Source organism: Heteronotia binoei, unplaced genomic scaffold (assembly GCF_032191835.1).
Source record: "Heteronotia binoei isolate CCM8104 ecotype False Entrance Well unplaced genomic scaffold, APGP_CSIRO_Hbin_v1 ptg000674c, whole genome shotgun sequence".
NCBI lineage: Eukaryota > Metazoa > Chordata > Lepidosauria > Squamata > Gekkonidae > Heteronotia > Heteronotia binoei.
In genome coordinates, this window is record NW_026800067.1 from 198830 (window position 1) to 213199 (window position 14370).

Here is a 14370-nt window from a genome sequence, read left to right on the forward strand (position 1 = left end):
GGCAGTAATAGCTGTTCTGGCGCTGATTCTGCCAGTTTAAATGGTGTTAAAGATGGCGGTTCTTCGTTCATTGCAACTCAGCAGTCCGTATCATTATAGGCGCGTCTAAAAAGGGCAGTCTTGCAGGCCCTGCGGAACTGGTCGAGGTTCCGCAGGGTCCGCACCTCCTCCGGGAGCTGGTTCCACAGTGCAGGTGCCGCAACTGAAAAGGCTCGCACCCTGGTGCTTTGGAGCCTGGCCTCTCTCGGCCCAGGGATGGTCATTTTGTTTTTACTTGCTGACCTCAGTGCCCTCTGGGGTTCATACGGGGAGAGACGGTCCCTTAGGTAGGCAGGTCCTCGGCCATATAGGGCTTTAAAGGTAATAACCAACACTTTGTACTGGACTCGGTAGATAACCGGCAGCCAGTGCAGTCCGCGCAGCCCCGGCTGTATGTGCTCCCATTTCGGGAGCCCCAGTAACAGCCTGGCCGCCGCATTCTGCACTAGCTGCAGCTTCCGAGTCCGGCACAGAGGTAGCCCCAAGTAGAGGGCATTACAGTAGTCCAATCTTGAGGTGACCATTGCATGGATCACTGTTGCGAGGTCGCGGCGTTCCAGGAAGGGGGCCAACTGCCTTGCCCGCTTCAGATGAAAGAATGCTGACTTGGCAGTGGCTGCTATCTGGGCCTCCATTGATAATGAAGGCTCCAGTAAAACACCCAAACTCTTTACCTGGCGCACTGGTTCCAATGGTGCGCCGTCGAAGGTTGGGAGAGCTATTTCCCCTCCCTGGGCGCCGCGACCCACGCAAAGGACCTCTGTCTTCGCTGGGTTCAACTTCAACCCACTCAATCTAAGCCACGCCGCTACAGCCTGCAAGGCCCGATCCAGGTTCCCTGGGGCGGAGCCAGGCCGGCCGTCCATTAGTAGATAGAACTGGGTGTCATCTGCATATTGATGGCAACCCAGCCCAAACCTCCGGACAATCTGGGCAAGGGGGCGCATATAAAAGTTAAACAGCATTGGGGAGAGAACTGCTCCCTGAGGCACCCCACAATCAAGTGTGTGCCTCTGGGATCGCTCGCCCCCAATGGCCACCCTTTGTCCCCGATCGGAGAGGAAGGAGGAAAGCCACTGTAAGGCCAGCCCCCTAACCCCTATGTCGGCAAGGCGGCGCTTTAGTAACTGATGGTCGACTGTATCAAATGCCGCCGACAGGTCTAATAACATCAGTACCGCAGAGCCGCCCCGATCCATATATATATATATATATATATATATATATATATATATATATATATATATATATACACAAACACACACTGTGGCTAATAGCCACTGATGGACCTCTGCTCCATATTTTTATCTAACCCCTTCTTGAAGGTGGCTATGCTTGTGAACGCCACCACCTCCTGTGGCAGTGAATTCCACATGTTAATCACCCTTTGGGTGAAGAAGTACTTCCTTTTATCCGTTTTAACCTGTCTGCTCAGCAATTTCATCGAATGCCCACGAGTTCTTGTATTGTGAGAAAGGGAGAAAAGTACTTCTTTCTCTACTTTCTCCATCCCATGCATTATCTTGTAAACTTCTATCATGTCACCCCTCAGTCGACGTTTCTCCAAGCTAAAGAGCCCTAAGCGTTTCAACCTTTCTTCATAGGGAAGGTGTTCCAGCCCTTTAATCATTTTAGTTGCCCTTTTCTGAACTTTCTCCAATGCTATAATATCCTTTTTGAGGTGCGGCGACCAGAACTGCACACAGTACTCCAAATGAGACCGCACCATCGATTTATACAGAGGCATTATGATACTGGCTGATTTGTTTTCAATTCCCTTCCTAATAATTCCCAGCATGGCGTTGGCCTTTTTTATTGCAAACGCACACTGTCTTGACATTTTCAGTGAATTATCTACCATGACCCCAAGATCTCTCTCTTGGTCTGTCTCTGCCAGTTCACACCCCATCAACTTGTATTTGTAGCTGGGATTCTTGGCCCCAATGTGCATTACTTTGCACTTGGCCACATTGAACCGCATCTGCCACGTTGACGCCCACTCACCCAGCCTCAACAGATCCCTTTGGAGTTCCTCACAATCCTCTCTGGTTCTCACCACCCTGAACAATTTAGTGTCATCCGCAAATTTGGCCACTTCACTGCTCACTCCCAACTCTAAATCATTTATGAACAAGTTAAAGAGGATGGGACCCAGTACCGAGCCCTGCGGCACCCCACTGCTTACCGTCCTCCACTGCGAAGACTGCCCATTTATACTCACTCTCTGCTTCCTATTACTCAGCCAGTTTTTTATCCACAAGAGGACCTGTCCTTTTACTCCATGACTCTCAAGCTTTCTAAGGAGCCTTTGATGAGGAACTTTATCAAAAGCTTTCTGGAAGTCAAGGTAAACAACATCTATCGGGTCTCCTTTGTCCAGATGTTTGTTCACCCCCTCAAAGAAATGTTAGGAGTTAGGAGTCGTGGGGACCCGAGCGGGTGGGAAACGAGAACGACCTGCACTGAGGGGTGCCGGGAGGCAGGTCATGGATATAACGGCACCATTACGGGTGAGAATAACTGGATCCCTATTTTTCGTCCCATTGACTTTGCTAAATCGGCAGCTCAAACGCTTCATGCATGCCCGAGCCGTAATTGACTCTGGGTGCACAAGAGAAATTATCACCCCAAAGTTGGTGGATGCTCTGGGACTAATCTGAAAGCTCCTGCCCCACCCGATCCAGTTTGAGCAGATGGACAGGTCCATAATGCGAGGGGAGCCCTGCATAAAAGAGGCCCAGGGAAAGGAACCATTGGGACGTTGAAGTCTTTGTAATTACCCCCTCTTCCTCCTTTGACATAGTGCTGGGAGTCGGATGGTTAGCTAAGCACCAGCCAGACATACAATGGGAAGGATCAAACCATAGACTTTATTGACAAGAGGTGCGCACACCATCATTGGCTGGGGGATTGGGGACCTAATCCACCGCCCAGAAATGAAAAGATGTGTGTGTCCGTGGAAGAGGTCCAATCCATTCCCCGCGAGTACCGGGACTTGCGCAGGGTGTTTAGCGAGGAGGAGGCAAACGAGCTCCCCTTGCACCGGAGCACCGACTGCGCCACTGAACTAATCCCTGGCCAGGAGCTGCTCAAAGCCAAACTGTATTCTATGGGTTGGGCAGAAAAAGCGGCGCTAAGAAAATTCATAGATAAGAATTTAAAAAGGGGCTTCATTAGACCTGCCACCTCTCCACACGCCGCACCCGTCCTGTTCCGGAAAAAGAAGGATGGGAGCCTTAGACTTTGCACTTTTTTTCGCGAGATAAATGGGATTTCGATGTCCAATGCCTACCCCATCCCCTTGATCAAAGATTTGTTAAGCATGGTGTCGGAGGGGTCCATTTTCACAAAACTGGACCTGAGGAATGCGACTTTAGAGTGCGAATCAAAGAAGGGGATGAGTGGAAGACCGCATTTAACACCCCGATGGGACAGTTTGAATACCTAGTAATGCCATTTGGATTGCAAGGGGCCCCGGGAGTGTTCATGAATTTCATAAATGAAGTCTTGAGAGAGTACCTGTACAAGGGGGTGGTGGTGTACCTGGATGACATCATTATCTATTCAAAAGATCTGGCCTCCCACGTGCAACTGGTGAGGAAGGTACTCACTACCTTGTATGAACATAAACTGTATGCCAAAATGTCGAAGAGTGAGTTCCACCAGACGGAGTTCGACTACCTGGGGTTTCGTGTCTCCGGGAAGGGACTGGCGATGGACCCCGCAAAAATACAAGCAGTGCTAGATTGGGAACCCCCAAGAACACGTAGACAGGTACAATCTTTCATTGGGTTCGCCAATTTCTACAGGGGGTTCGTTCAGGGGTTCACCCAGGTGATGTTGCCCCTAACGGACTTGTTAAAGACTAAAGGGAAGGGACCCAAAGCGAAAAAACCAGGGGCAAAACTAGCTTGGACCCCCACTTGCCAGAAAGCTTTCGAACAGCTCAAACGCTTATTTACAAGTGAACCAGTGTTGGCCCACCCCGATGTGCTTAAGCCCTTCGTGGTCCAATGTGATGCTTCCGACGTGGCCGTAGGAGCCATATTAATGCAAAAAGACTCAGAGGGGAGGTTGAGACCATGCACCTATATCTCTAAAAAATTCTCATAAGGACAGCGCAACTGGTCAGTGAGGGACAAGGAAGCGTTCACTGTAGCTTTTGCATTGAAAAAATGGTGGTCCTGGCTTGAGGGAGCGAGGGTACCATTTGAGATCTGGAATGACCACAAGAACCTAGAAGCGTTTACCGGATGTAGGAAATTGACCGAAAAACAGATCCGGTGGGTCGGGTTCTTCGGAAAGTTTGACTTCACCCTCAAGCATATTCCTGGGTCGAAAAACTTTCTAGCTGATGCACTCTCGAGGCTGCCCCAACACGAGAGTCAAAGAGAGGAGGTGGTGGACTCTATCATTCCTCCTAGCGCCATAGCGGGCGCTGTAACCACCCGATCTGGGAAAAAATCACAAGGCGCCAGAACCGCGGGGGGGCAATAAACTGATCGAGGAGGCAGAGCGCGAAGGTGAAGGGAAGCCAGAAGGATTTACGAAAGGGGCCAGATGGTTTTGGCATTACGATTAAGAACATAAGAACATAAGAGAAGCCATGTTGGATCAGGCCAACGGCCCATCCAGTCCAACACTCTGTGTCACACAGTGGCAAAAATTTTTATATATACACACACACTGTGGCTAATAGCCATCGATGGACTTGTGCTCCATATTTTTATCTAAACCCCTCTTGAAGGTGGCTATACTTGTGGCAGCCACCACCTCCTGTGGCAGTGAATTCTACATGTTAATCACCCTTTGGGTGAAAAGTACTTCTTTTTATCCGTTTTAACCTGTCTGCTCAGCAATTTCTTCGAATGCCCACGAGTTCTTGTATTGTGAGAAAGGGAGAAAAGTACTTCTTTCTCTGCTTTCTCCATCCCATGCATTATCTTGTAAACCTCTATCATGTCTCCCCGCAGTTGACGTTTCTCCAAGCTAAAGAGCCCCAAGCGTTTCAACCTTTCTTCATAGGGAAACTGTATGTCCCCAAAACTCTGCGTAAGGAAGTCCTACAGCACTGCCATTGTAATAAGCTATCAGGCCACTTTGGGTATGTAAAAACCCTACACCTATATGCATTCCACTGCTACTCTGTATTAGTTCCAATACTTGGCTCAATAGAGGCATATGGATTATCAATAAACCATACTTTGTTTCAACTCAAGGACTGGTTACTTTGAAATCTGCTTGCTTGACACTCATACACACACACATACATACACACATATATACACACACATTTATACACACACACACACATATATATGATTTCATCTGAAATGCATTTGACAGCAAACTGCACCTTTAGGTTTTATTTTGTTTTGAATCAAAAAGTAAGTCCCCTGGATAATGGTGGTAGGAGTGACTGTGAGGAGCATTTCAGGAAATGACCTGTCTGGCCCAGAGGTGAAAGGGAAGCTTCAGCAAAGAGAAGTCCATTAGTACTTACATAGAAGGTGAGTGGTTGAGAAGGAAATGGATTCAGCATAGCTACGATCCTGCAGAGAAACAATAGGCACTTTCATACTGAGGAGAAAATTATGTCTCATTCAGTCTGTGGACATTAAAAGGAAGGGTGAGACCTTAGCCATAAAAGACAGTTGGGGACAAGACAATTAGATGAAATATGAAGCAGTCTCAGTTGTCCCCTAATCTCATATTATTGTATTACCTCCAGATACTTATGGTATTTTTAATTACAATTATAACAACATAGGGTTACAAAGTTTTGTCTCAGACTAAATTTCTCTGCTGTAGTAGATGGGTTAGTCTCTCTTGCTCATGTGGTTATAGTGAGGTCAAAAGGGAGGAGGGCAGAGAGTCTTGTTTGCCTGCGTAAGCTCCTTAGGAGAAAGGCACAAAATAGATTAAGAAATTTATCTTTTAAGGGCATGTGCATCTCTCATGATTCTTAATGCTCAAACTATTAGCATACATCTCTACTCACTACAAAAAGCAGCTGTCCTACGAGAAAATGAAATAACTTCTGCCATTTATTGACATTTTTTACATACGATTTTGATTGCATCACTGCTACAAGACGACGAAACGGGTTGAAAGGATTACTTGGAGCTGAACTATCATTTCGATCAAGTTGGAGTATAAGGAGACATGAATCTGCAAGTGTCACTTTTATGGGAATAAGAATTGTCAGTTCATGGCTCCAGTATGGTTTGTCCACTTCAGATTCTGGGAAGAGAAACACAGAATTCTGCATTCACGGCTCTCATCATCAGTGTTTCCTCTAAGCTGAGTTAGTGTGAGCTAACTCACAGTTTTTCAGCCTCCAGCTCACACATTTTTGTCTTGCTGCAGGAAAAATGGCCCCAGAGCAAGTTGATTTATGCAGTAGCTCACAACTTTAATGCCAGCAGATCACAAAGTAAGTTTTTTGCTCAGAAGTCTCCAGAACTTAGAGGGAATATTGCTCATCATCATCCCTGTTATTATTATTGTTGCCTTCATTGTCGTCGTCGTCGTCGTCGTCGTCATCATCATCATCATCATCATCATCATCATCATCATCATCATCATCATCATCATCATCATCATCATCATCATCATCATCATCATCATCATCATCATCATCATCATCATCATCATCATCATCATCATCATCATCAAAATCTGTATCCTGCCTTTGTCCTGAGACCCGGTTGGGACTCCGGCGGCCCCTCCCCCGAGGCCCCTATGAGCATCTGCCGACCTCCCCATACCCTGGAATCACCCTGCAATCTGGACCCCGGTTGGCTCACCCAAGGCACCCAGGCAGAAGATTAGGCAGAAGATGCCCGATAGGGTATCAACAGCGGCAGGGCCCAGAGAGCTGAGGAGCAGTTCACCACCATGGGAAATGTCTAGAGGGAGGGGCGAGCTCAGCCAAATGCCCGGTGAGTATGCCCGAGCCTCACCAGGGGAGGGATCCAGCAGGAAGCAGCGCCTGGATGGGGAACCAACCTCGCAGCTGATGCCGCTCGTCTGAAGTTGACTCTTGTGGGGCCCGAGGAGGAAGGTGAAGAGGGGCTAGGGAAAGAAGCAAGGGAAGAGGTGGAGATGCCCAATACCTGGGTGTCCCCACTGATAAAGGGTGCCGGGGCCAGAGCCACAGGGGAAGGAAAGGGAGGGGGTGGAGTATAAAAGGAGAGGGCCAGAAGGGGTCAAGGAGGAGAGGCACTGGAGGACTGGGCAGGCAAAAGAGATGGAGAAGCCAGTCCCAGCAGGCATGCGGAGACCACGAGGGTGATGTTCACCTGGTATCCCATGCATTTCTGAGACCCTGGTCCAGCTCCATAAGGCCAGGTGAGCAGGGGCGGGGTGATGGCCACTGCAGGGGATGGGCGACAGCATGACAGCCTTTCTACCCTTTCTACCCAAGGCTGCTTACAAGAAAATGTATAAAATCATATCATTAAAATACATATTAGAAGAACACAAATCAGTTATTAAAAGCCGGGTTTGGAAGGAGGGATCACTGAAGGAACTCAGACTAGACAAAGAAGGCTTCTCTCACTGGCATTGACAGAAAGAGGGAAATGAATATCCCTGGGGAAAGAGTTCCACAGTCTTGGTGCAATGGCTGAGAAGTCTTCAATGAAGGTGACCTAATTTCACAAGGTGAGGCACCTGAATCGTACCTGCAGAAGATAGGATTACTGGTCTGGTAGGTTCATAAAGGAACAACAGTCATAGAATCATAGAATTGGAATGGACCTCTAGGGTAATCTAGTCAAACCCCCTGCACAATGCAGGAAACTCACAACTACCTCCCCCTAAATTCACAGGATCTTCATTGCCATCAGATGGCCATCTAGCCTCTGTTTAAAAATCTCCAAGGAAGGAGAGCTCACCACCTTTTGAGGAAGCCTATTCCACTGAGGAATGACTCTAACGGTCAGGAAGTTCTTCCTAATGTTGATCCGAAAACTCTTTTGATTTAATTTCAGCTCATTGGTTCTGGTCCTACCTTCTGGGGCCACAGAAAACAATTCCACACCATCCTCTAGATAACAGCCCTTCAAGTACTTTAAGATGGTGATCATATCACCTCTCAGCCGCCTCCTCTCCAGGCTAAATATGCCCAGCTCCTTCAACCTTTCTTCATGGTCTCCAGACTCCTCACCATCTTCGTCGCCTTCCTCTAGAGCTTTTCTATACCCTTCTTAAAATGTGGTACCCAAAACTGAACACAAAACTGACTCCAGGTAAGGCCTTACCAAAGCAGAGTAAAGCGGTACCATCACTTCATGTGATCTGGACACTATACTTCTGTTGATACAGCCCAAAATTGCATTTCTCCTCCATGACTCCTCAGTACCAGTATAAGAAATTCTGACCCCCTGTAGATTGATAGATCCACTGAGTGGGGGTCAGGCTCAGAGTGAAGATATTATCCTACAAACCCAGATAGAACCCCAGGTTTTTTGCAAAGGTGCCACCCTAATGGAGGGGTAGTTGAAACCCCAAAACAGAAGTTTGTTGTCTGCATGTGTGATGGGAAAACCCCACACCTCTACCCAAGCTGCTGACTGATTGTGGACATGACAGATCTGCAGGTAGGCAGGAGATGTTGGCTGGAGGCCATGCAGACAGAAGGCTGAGTGAGTGGGGACAAGTGGTAGGAGAAATGGTTCTCCATGGTCTCAGGCTGAGGTCTTTCATATTGCCTCCTAACCTTATACCTGATCCCTTTTAACTGAAGATGCCAAGGATTGAACCTGGGACCTTCTGCATGCCAAACAGATGCTCTGCAAGTGAGCCACAGTTCCTCCACTAGGACAGGGAGGGAGATTATGCCTTATTCTGATTCAGATCATTGGTCCATCAAGGTCAGTATTGTCCACCCAGACTGGCAGCAGTCTTTCACATCCCCTGCTGCCTCATCCTTTTAACTGGAGATGTGGGGCACTGAACCTGAGACTTTCTGCACTTTAAGCAGACATTCTTTCACTGAACCACGGCCCTCTCCTTGTGTATCTTGGGGAAGGGTCAGTTTCTTAAAAAAAGAATTCCATTGCAGTGTTGGATGAAGTTCACCTCTCCCTCCCTCCCAAATTAGTCTTCTTAGCTGGTAGGCTGGACAAATATTTAAGCCAGGCTGAGGTTTGCAGGTTTTTAGAAAAAATTCCATAGAATCCTAGGTATAGTTTCACAAAGAAAAAAAATCAGGGGTTTACTTGTGTTTAGGTTATTTTGTGCTCTGGATTGTCCCTTATGCCTCTGATCCTGGTCTCTGACTCTGACCTTTGTATTTGTGCTTTTGGGTTGCCTCTCAAACTGGAGAGTCAGTTTGTTGTGGAGAGCCAGTTTGGCATAGTGGTTAAGTGTGTAGACTCTTATCTAGGAGAACCAGGTTTGATTCCCCACTCCTTCACTTGCACCTGCTGAAATGGTCTTGGGTCAGCCGTAGCTGTGGCAGAGGTTGTCCTTGAAAGGCCAGCTGCAGTGAGACTCTTCTCAGCCCTATCCACCTCACAGGGTTCTGTTGTGGGTGAAAAAGATTAAGGAGATGGTGAGCCACTCTGAGATTCTGAGTGGAGGGCGGAATATATATCCAATGTCTTCAATGCCAAATTTGCGGCTGTGATTGTTGTCTGTTTTGTGCTTTGCACTTTGACACCTGGAAACTGTATCTGTGTGCCACCTTGGTGGATGCTGGCCAGTAGGATACCTGGTGTGTCTGCCCAAACCCCTCATAGGAGGCAACTCTGGTGGGACCCAGGAATTATGGCATTCCAGAAATAACCCAAAGCCAGAATCAGGGTTTGTAACAGGGACATGTGAAATCTAGAATGTGTTCCCAAAATCTGAATCTGAAGGGCACACTAGTCATACTGATTCCATCTTTATGGTCTGTAATAACAAATGTACTTGCTACATGAGTAGTTTGTCTCTCTTCCATCTTTTCTTGGCCTGAGATTTACTGTGCCAGACCTGAGATTCAGGTATACATCAGAACAGGGCTCTTTTTTGTAGCAGGACCTCCTTAGGCATATTAGGCTACCCCCTCTGATGTAGCCAATCCTCCTGGCAATGAAAAAAGAATTCAAAAAGGAAGTTGGAGATCTTAGAAAAGATATAGAGGGTTTCAAGGATGAGATAAAAAATAAAGTTAAAGAGGTAGAGGGAAAAGTGGATACACATGCCTCTATCTTGTTAAAACCTGAAGAGAAGGTCATAATACATGATTGCAAGTTGATGGAAACACAAGTTCATCTGAGAGGGGTACCTGAAAAGGAAGAGGCAGATTTAATGGGATATATGGTGAACATTATCACTGAATATTTAGAGGAAGGCCCTGACAAATTTAGGAGTATGCTGGAAGGTGCCTACAGAGTCAGCATATGTGAAGGACAAAGACCTGCCAAGAGACATTGTTATAACACTAAGATCAAAAGATCTGGCAGGAAAAAATTTGAGCAAAGGTTTCCAAAAAGCTTGGGCTATAGAAGGGAGCAAAATTAAAATAATGAAAGAGCTACCAAGACAAGTGATTAGTTATAGGAAGAAATATAAGAAGTTAACCGACCAGCTGCGTGCAGAGGGCACAAGATATAGATGGATAATACCTGAAGGTCTTGGATTTGAACAACATGGGAAAAGGATCACAATAAGGAGTGAACAAGAGATGCATAGCTTTTTTGAAGAGAACAAAGAATTAACATCATAATGGAGTACAAACTATTATCTTGGAATATAAATTGATTAAATTCACCACAGAAAAGAAGAAGAACATTTCATTGGATTAAAAAACAAAAATGCAACATAATCTGTTTACAGGAAGTTCATATACAACGCAAAAACAGTAAATTTTTGTGGAATAGAAATTTGGGGCTGGAATTTTTTTCATTAGCAGAACAAAAGAAAAGAGGGGTAGTCTTTTATATCAAAGAACAACTTGAGCCAAAACTAATATTTAAAGATAAAGAAGGAAGATATATCGCTGTTGAAGTGACAATTGAGGTGAAAAAAACGTTATTATTAGGATTATATGCGCCAAACGGAGCGAAAGATAAATTCTTTAAAGATATAAATCGACAACTGGATGAAAAGACATATGATCAGGTTTTGATGATGGGTGATTTTAATGGGACAATACAAAATTGTGGGAAGGGCGGGATACAAATAATGAATAAATAAGAATAAATAAAAATAAAATAAAAATAATATTGACAGATCAAGCCAAAAGAAGAATGACAAAGAAGGAAAGCTACCAAATTCTTTATTTGAGTTGATTAAACAGGAGAACTTAGAAGACATTTGGAGAAAGTTTATAGTAAGAGACTATACATTTTTCTCAGCGAGACATAACTCTTTCTCTAGAATAGACATGTTATGGGGTTCCCAAAGCTTGGGCCTCATAACAAAAAAAATTGAGATTCTACCAAAGGTTTGGGCGGACCATAATCCAATATGCTGGTCTACAAAATTGCAAAAGAAAACAAGAAGATGGAGAATTAATGAGGATTTACTACAAGACAAAGACATTGTGGCATTCTTAGAAAAGGAGACTGCAGCATTCTTCCAAATAAATGAAATGGATGATATGGAATTTCAAACAGTATGGGACACTTATAAAGCAGTAATGAGAGGACTGTTAATCACATTGAACAATAAAGATAAAAGAGCCAAAGAAGAAAGATTGTCAGCATTGCAAAATGAAATAAATAAAAAAGAAAGGGATCTGAAAAAAAGGCCAGGGAAAAAGAAATTAATAAAAGAAATTACGATATTACAATCCCAAGTTAAGCAATTGCTGAACAAAGAATTAGAATGGAATTTAAAAAGTCTGAAACAGAAATCGTTTGAAAGTGCGAATAAACCTGGAAAATATTTGGCCTGGCAACTGAAGAAAAAGAAAGAAAATAAAACCATAAATAAAATTATGGTAAATGGGAAAGCAATAGTAGATCAAGAAGGAATCAAAAGAGAATTTTTTAAATATTACGCAAATTTATTTAAAGTTGTGAACATTAGGAAAGAAAAAGTGGAAGAGTATCTACGGAATATCCAAGTGGTACCTTTAACTGAGTATATGAAAAAGACTTTAAATGACCCAATAGAGAAAATTGAAATAGAGGCAGCAATAAAAGCAATGAAAGAAGGCAAAGCCCCAGGGCCTGATGGATTTATATCAAAATTTTACAAAACTCTTAAAGATGAGATAACACCCAAACTGATGAAATTGTTAAATACGATAAGAGAAGAAGGGAAAATTCCAAATACTTGGAGGGAAGCTGTAATTTCTTTGATTCCTAAAGAAGACAAAGATATCACAAATGTAAAGAATTATAGACCAATTTCATTGTTGAATAATGACTATAAGATTTATTCAAGAATTTTAGCAGAACGATTGAAGCAATATTTGATCAACTTTATAAACAAAGACCAAGCCGGATTTCTTCCTAAAAGACAAATAAGAGACAATGTAAGAGCTGTTATTAATGTTGTGGAATACTATGAGAAGCATCCAGAAAAGGAAGCGGCCTTATTTTTTGTGGATGCAGAAAAAGCCTTTGACAATTTGAACTGGGACTTTATGTTTGCGGTAATGGAAAAAATAAACTTAGGGAAACAATTTATAAAAATGACAAGAGCAATATATATGGACCAACAAGCAAAATTGTGCATAAATGCAGATCTTACCAAAGAATTGAAAGTAAGTAAAGGGACAAGGCAAGGATGTCCGTTATCACCATTGTTGTTTATAATGACCCTTGAAATTTTGTTACAACAAATACAAAAGGATAAAGAAATAGAAGGACTAAAAATTAGAAGATTCTCTTATAAGTATAAATCTTTTGCAGATGATATAGTGTTCATATTAGAGAATCCGATTCAAGTGTCACCATTGTTGTTAGCCAAGATAAAAGAGTATGGAGAGTTAGCAGGACTATATATAAACAAAGAGAAATCGAAATTCTTATGTAGAAACATGCAACCAAATAAAATAAAAGAATTGCAAAAGGTGACGGGTTGTGAGGTCACTACTAAAGTCAAATATCTTGGAATAGAGATAACAATGAAGAATATTGATCTATTCAAAAATAATTATGAAAAACTGTGGTGTAAGATGGACAAGGATTTGATGAAATGGAATAGGCTTAACTTGTCCTTACTGGGCAGGATAGCTGCAATTAAGATGGATATTTTGCCAGGAATAATGTATTTGTTTCAAACTATCCCGATTGTAAAAGATGCCAAACAATTTAACAAATGGCAAAGGAAGATTTCTGACTTTATATGGGCCGGAAAGAAACCAAGGATTAAGATGAAGATTTTAATAGATGCTAAAGAGAGAGGTGGTTTTCAACTCCCGGATTTAAGATTGTATCATGATGCGGTTTGTTTGACATGGATCAAAGATTGGATAATGCTGTTAGATAAAAAACCTTTATGGTTAGAGGCCCATGGGAATAAATTTGGCTGGCACGCGTATTTGTGTTATGGGAAGAATAAAATGGATGTTTTTTTCTCTCACCATTATATCAGAAATAGTTTACTAAATACTTGGATAAAATATAAGAAATATGGGGATGAGAGAAAACCGCTGCGGATAGTGCCTGCAGAAGTAATAAAAATAACAGCTGAATCCGATGAAGAAAGAGAGATGTCATATAATCAACTGCTCAAGATCCAAGGAGACAAAATTGAATTAAAATCCTCAGAAGAGCTAAATAATAAGTACGATTGGTTTCAAATGCAACAAATCAAAAGCTTGATGGAAAATGATATTAAGTTGGAGGGAATCAGACGAGAACTAACGGAACTGGAAAGGGTCCTGCTTGGAGATAATGAAAAATTGATATCAAAAGTATACAAATTATTATTGAAATGGTCTACAGAAGAAGAAGTAGTAAAGTCTCAAATGGTCAAATGGGCAATCAATGTGAATAGAGAAATACAAATGGATACGTGGGAGCACCTTTGGAAGAACTCGATGAAGATCTCAACTTGTCAGAGTATCAAAGAGAACTGTTTTAAGATGATGTATAGGTGGTATATGACTCCGAAAAAGCTGGCTAAGATGAGTAAAAAGATGTCGGATAGATGTTGGAAATGTAAAAAACATGAAGGTTTTCTTTCTTCCATATGTGGTGGACTTGTGAAAAAACGAAAGAGTACTGGAAGGTGATACAACAAGAAATCTCCAAAATTTTGGGTTATGACTTTAAGAAAACTGCAGAGACTTTCTTGCTTGGATTACAATTAGAAAAATTTCCAAAGGAAGACAGGACTTTAATTTGGTACTTGTTATCAGCTGCTAGGACATTGTATGTG

General features: G+C 43.3%; 1 protein-coding gene across 1 annotated transcript in view; it reads right to left on the reverse strand.

Annotated features, from left to right (window-relative positions):
- The window catches only part of LOC132590769 (autocrine proliferation repressor protein A-like), a 62225-nt gene that overhangs the window by 45110 nt on the left and 2745 nt on the right, over positions 1–14370 (reverse strand). Inside the window, exons 2-3 of the mRNA XM_060263692.1 lie at positions 6108–6282; positions 5543–5591 (exon numbers count right to left, since the gene is read on the reverse strand). Coding sequence (XP_060119675.1) covers positions 5543–5591; positions 6108–6282 — 224 coding nt within the window. The remainder of the gene's footprint in view (positions 1–5542; positions 5592–6107; positions 6283–14370) is intronic.